The following is a 6432-nucleotide window of genomic DNA, read 5'->3' as shown; positions in this document are numbered from 1 at the left end:
TTCTCCGCTAACTTCACGTAGCTGGTTCAGCGCCAGCACCAAAATCCGCTATAGCATCAAAATTTAGTGCTCAATTAGTGCTATTTGAGGATACTGTTTTCAAAATTAGTACCATGTTTCCCTCCGAGTTATGGGATTTTCCGTATTTCGACCTAACGGGTGCACCATCAGCACCAAAATCCGCTATAGCATCGAAATTTAGTGCTATTTGATGGTAACATTTTCAAAATTAGTGCTATGTTTAAATGTGTTTTAATAGTACTTACCTTCATACGTACATTCCATTGTATATAAAAATGTAATAAGAATAATTTTAAGAGTTGAAATGTGCTTGCAATCACAGTTAAGAGCAAAATGAAATAAACGCTCACGGTGATAGATAATATGGTTCAAATTATATACATTTTGAGTTGTATAGAGACTTCAATAATCTTTATAACTTTAATTTTATCAAATCAATTAACTAATGGGTACATATATATAGGTAGTATATAAAATGAATATGTCATTTTGATAACATTTCAACATACTTTCTGAATTAAGCTTTATGTAAGCTAAATTTACTTTTCAGACCACTGTGCGCGTGGCGCCATGCAAAAGCATAACTATCTCAGTATTGGAGCAAAAAAGGTTTTATGCTGGGTATTTGGCCAAATTTATGTTTTTAAAGCGATTTCGTATTTTAAATTTAGAGCCTGAGGTTTTGAAGTAAAACTTATTTCTTGAGGTGTGGGCGGAAAAATATCGTGACGAAAAATTAAACGACATGTTTGTTTATTTATTTATTTTTCAAATCATGCACGGTGGCGGCGGCGTGTACGTTTATTTTTATTGTATTTATTTTTTTCACTCTCTCCCTAATTCACTTATAATTTCACGGGCCCCAATACTTATGAAAGAAGTTTTACTTTCCCAGAGTAGGGTTGCCAACAGTCCTACATTGGGCAGGACTGTCCTACATTTGTTTGATTTGTCCTACGTCCTACAAAGCTTTAAATTTTTTGTAGGACAATCCTACATTCCTACATTTTACAAAAATAGACATAGAAATGTTGAATATTCTTTATTTTTTTATGTTTTCATTAGTTGCACATAGTTGCGTTTGCTGAAATTTTTAAGTTTGTTACTAATTAAATAATTTATGTTATTTATTTTTTGTTAGTTATTATTATATTATATTCTGGTCTTTTTATTTTTATTTTTGGTTTATCCAGACTACAGTTCTCCTACTCCCAATTTTAAAATTCTGGCTGTGCCACTGAAACTATGCGACTATGGTATAAAATGTGAATTGTCCTACATTACACAATTTGAAAGTTGGAAACCTTATCCCAGAGTGTAATGGTGGGCTCACACACTTTCGTTTTTTTAACAAGCTGGGCGTTTGTATGATCAATCAAAAATACTCGAAACACAAAATAATGACGAAACAACTAAGTCCGATTCAGACACTGATGGCGAAGACAATCAAAAGAATTGTTGTAAATTCTTAACTTTATTATATACGTATTATGTGCTAATATATTATTATTAAATTGATATAAAGTTGTATAAAATGTATTCTAAATTAATTTACAACTTTTTTTATAACTTTAAACTTACATACAAATATACAAAAATATAAGATTTTTTTAAAATATAGGTACCCACTTATATATAATTTTGTTTTTACTCAAAATACACAAATATACATACAATTAATGCGTAGATCTATTGCCACTGCTTTCCTTTGTTTCACTTTTGATATAATTTCTCTGAATTGACTAGAACGATAAGGATTTTTTTCAAATAGAAACTTGCGTCGGTTGTCGGATAATACCTACATTTGTGTAAGCTGAACAATTTTGTTCAACAACAGCTGTGATGGGTGTATACTTAAAATGTACACATTCACCTGTTAGTTAAGCTGGTAAACTGTATTTTTAAGTTATATTTCCATCAAGTATTTCAGCGATTTTCAATATTATTTTGATATCCGGATTTTTGCTCAAAACACACTTCATTTTATTTTTAATAAATTATTCGTCATGGTTTTGTACATTTTCCAATGATACTTCAACGTTCGGTATAATTTTAAGCGATTCAGTTAATAATAATTCACTGGTTTCTAAATGAGTTATTTCCGTTGATAAAAAGCAAAAATTAGCTTTTATATAGATAATTTAAGTTGGTTTTTAAATTTGATTTTTCAAACAGTAATCGAGCGTTTATTACACAAATTGCATTTTCAGAATTTAATTGGGAAATAACTAATTTAGACCATCGTAGTTTTCGCAATAATAGTTAACTGCCGATAACCACGTGCCTCAGCTGGTCAAAATAGGTTCGGGGGCAACGGAACTCCCGGTAAAATACTTTAAAACGTTAAATACGATAAGGTGATTTAAGAAAAATCTTTTTACAATTTAGTATTGGGAAGACAGATTAACACTGGGAGCGCTGTCGGCGCCTATCATACTGATGGCTAAGCGGGAGTCGGGAGATAATATGTATTTGCCCGATATTTCACATATATTTTGCTTTAAGTGAAGTGTATTTAAATGCATTTGTTAATATTAGTAGAAATTGTACTTACCAATGTATACAGCCAGCTATAAAAGCGTATAGAGTTTCGATACCAAAATTAATTTATTATAAAAAGTAAAATAACCAATATAAAACTATCTATACATCCCGAATCGGAAGGTACAAATCGTTTCCACCAGAGCGCGTTTTGTTAATCTGCTTCCCCAATAAGATTCTGGGAATTTTTCTCTGATTTTTTCTACGACTCAGTATAACGCATGTACCAAACACGTTAGATGTCGACATTTGGAATACAATGCTTTTATAGTTTTTCCAACTTTTATTATGTAAGTCGCAGCATCAGTAATAAAAATCAAAATATTTTATCGTTTTATGCCTTTTGGCCATAATAAAAGCATAGAATTTTCGAATTGTTGAATGGTCTGTTTTTTCTAAAATTTTGCAGTTAAGAAAATAAGTTTTACTTACCTGGTTTATTAATTTGCAATGTTCCAATAATCACATTGCTGACATATCGTCCATCTGCCGTGTCGGCATGGTACTTAAAGGGCCCCGGATGCATTTATACAGAAGAGCCTTAGGCACCCCAAAAATGTTATTTAAAAAATGATAAAAAAAGTGCTAATTAACAGGTAGTGCAAAATATTATATTTTTTTAAAGGTTCCTTATTTAAAATACACAATTAAGTTAACTACATAGTTATAGTAATTATTTATAATACATACAGGTCATATTTAATCCGGCAGTTTCTTCAGCTTCTTGATATTCATCTTCTTAATCGAAATTCTCAAAATCATATTCGTCTTCAACTGATTTATTTGAGTTATCCCAATTATTACCAAAACTTACTAATTCTTCTCTTAATTTTTGATGGAATTCTTCCAAATTATCATTGACTGTAAATCGGATTAAATTTTTAGAGAGAGCTTTCAAGGCTGTTTTTGGTAAACCATGTTTAAAACTATTGAAGTTGACTGGGGATAGAAGCGATAAATCCATGTATAATGGACTATTGTTTACAAATCTTAAATTCATACTTTCAACTATTTTGTCCATCACCTGATTATGAACTTCAACAGTATATTTTTGTTTCGCATCATTAGTTGCATCATTATAGTTGCATCACTATAGTTTAATTGGGTAATCGTTTAATAATTCATCAGTCATTCGTTTTTTTTCCTTAATCGTTTGATTTCGAATTGTTCTTGGAGATAAATTTCATTATCCAAATCTTGCAATTCTAGTTGATTATTTACCCATTCGACAAATGAATCACTTTTAGCTATAATATTTTCCATATCTTTTTGGTACTTAACTATTTGACTCAGTGCAGATTTTACCATTTGTTGACATTTCAGAAGGTCTAATCCACTGATTTGTAGATATCTAGATAGTGGGCCCGTTATACTAAAAACATTCATAAATATGTGTGCTGTCAAAATAGTCTCATACTTTAATAGTAAATCTAAATAATTGTTTGCTTTTGCTCTTATATCAGGTTTAAATTTTTCCCCTTGAACAACTTTAGTGAAAGCAATTATCAAGTCTACATACATAGAACTTTTGGTATCTCCAAATGTTCCGAAAATTCTCTCAACAGCAGTCTGTTTTGATGACCATCTAGTTTCCCCAATGGTTCGAAGACGCTTATTTCGACTGTTATCTGAATTTGTCTTGCTAACTTCATTCCAAATATCTATCCTCAAATATGATTCTTTGAAAAATACCGCACAACTATTTAATAAAGTAAAAAATGATGCTACTTGGACAAGATTTTTTGTTGCATCGCAAATAACAAGATTTAAAACGTGACTATGACACAACACATGAACTTGTTCAAGCGATAATTTACTTAAATGTGAAGTGAAACCATTATATACTCCTCGCATATTGGACGCTCCATCAGTAGAATTTTCTATACATTTCGTTAAATCCAAGCCAACAGAAATCAATTCCTCTTTTAGCAGTTCAGCCATACCTTTACCACTTGAATTATGACCACACTTTACAGCAATTAATTGTACCGTGAAAAACGTATCTAATAACTATTGAACATTGATCCATTACTGAAACATCTTGGGTAGTATCAATAAGAACAGAAAATAATTAAGCATTTTGGACTTCGGTAGCAATTGTACGTTTAATGTTTGATGCTATTTAATTTATAACGACTTGAACCGTATTTTTGGATAAAAAAGTTAAAAAGCTTCCACGGCCTCTCTTATTTTGTTTTTGTTTCTTTTCACTTTTATTGATGATAGTATTGAAGTGTTCGCAAATGATAGGATCATATTTACTGAGCAATATCATTATTTCCAAGAAATTCCCATGGTCTAAATTATGGTCGTTCAAAGAGTATGCTGCTTCAATTCTTTTACCTCTATAGCTTAAGCCTCTTTTTCCGAATAACTTTATAACAGCGATAATTCTTTCAAAAAATTGCCGATTTTTTTGTATATTTTGTAAATTTGAAAATAACAGTGAATCTATATCTTTGTTTTGAGTTTTTAAGAAATAAGATTCGGAAGAGCGTGAATGAACTATGCTACTCTCATGCTCCTTGATTCGTTGATGAACATGTTTCCAATCAGATACCCCCTTAGTAAATGAATTCGATTCAGAAGCAAAAGCCGAACAAACTGAACAAAATAGTTGTTTTGATGATTCATCAAATGTTAGCCATACACGATTTGTTCCGTTTTCTCGAAGAAAAATCTTATTTGAATTGAATGGGAGGCTGGGATCTTTTGGTTGACAAGGGTGGTACTTGAAGAAATGAGATAAAACAGTTGAACTTGGCTTTATGAACTTATCAAATACTACTGGAGGACTTTCAGATGTCAAACATAGAACTTCTAAAAAAAAGTACAAATTTCATATAATCATATCGAGTTCATGAAATAAGTAACGTTATGGCTTAATGTGTTGATTAATAATTATAAATAAAAATAACATTAAAAATGCTTCTGATATTGGATATATAAATAAATTACTTAAGTAATAATATAAAAACTAATACACTTAAGCACCACAACCAGATAAATCCATGCTCCCCTCAACTTTGACAAACAAATAGTATCCCCAAATTTTTTTTTTTATTCAAAGTTTACAATATTGTGAATAATTATACAAATAATAATAAACAAACAAGAACAAAATTATTTTTAACAAGTATTTAGTCACTAAAAAAGAATTTCCTTTGCCCTGGATAATTTCAAAAAGTGGATTTATCTGGTTGTTGCAACAAGCCCTCAAATTGAAAATTAAAGTAATTCCCACCATATAATGCCGCTACGACGGGTTAATATTACATACTAATTTAGCTTACACATGTATTTGTTAGTATTTATTTTTGTTATTAAAATGTATCACTCGTATGATGACCCTGGTGGTAGTTATTTACCAGAATTAGAAGCAACTACGTCATCATTTTCAGACATTGATATGTTTTCAATATTTTCAAAGACAATCATATAAAAATCATAAATAGGAAAAAGGAAAAAGAAACTAATAAACAATATTAAATTATTTAAATTTACTACATAATCTATATAATAAAAAAAAGTGGCCATTTCTCAAATAACGCAGTTTCTTGAAAACTACTACTCAGATTTTCTTGAAATTCAACATAGATATTCAGTTTGAGCTCATAAGTATCAGTCTGAAGTCAAAAATGGCCTAGGTATTTTTTAACGATCACCAGGGAGTCAGAAGTGTTAATTCATTGGTTTATAAAAGAAAAATAAAGAGTGGCCAATTAAAGGTCAAATTATAATTTATAATTGCCATAGCAACAAAATAACAGTAACAATTCATTTTTTTAGAAAAAATAAATCACCAATCTTTCTTGAATTTGTAATCATTAAAAAAAATAGTTGAATATGCCTAAAAGAAAACAAAATATT

General features: G+C 30.1%; 1 protein-coding gene across 1 annotated transcript; it reads right to left on the bottom strand.

The window, feature by feature from the left end:
* Nucleotides 1-3690: 3690 nt before the first annotated feature.
* On the bottom strand, nt 3691-4503 carry LOC103311829. The gene has a single exon (XM_008191577.1). The coding sequence runs from the start codon at nt 4501-4503 to the stop codon at nt 3691-3693; it is 813 nt and encodes a 270-aa protein (XP_008189799.1).
* Nucleotides 4504-6432: the final 1929 nt, after the last annotated feature.

Source organism: Acyrthosiphon pisum, chromosome A1 (genome assembly GCF_005508785.2).
Source record: "Acyrthosiphon pisum isolate AL4f chromosome A1, pea_aphid_22Mar2018_4r6ur, whole genome shotgun sequence".
In the NCBI taxonomy this organism is placed as follows: Eukaryota; Metazoa; Arthropoda; class Insecta; order Hemiptera; family Aphididae; genus Acyrthosiphon; species Acyrthosiphon pisum.
Note: the sequence above shows the minus strand (reverse complement) of the source record. Positions and strands in the feature narration are given on the sequence as shown.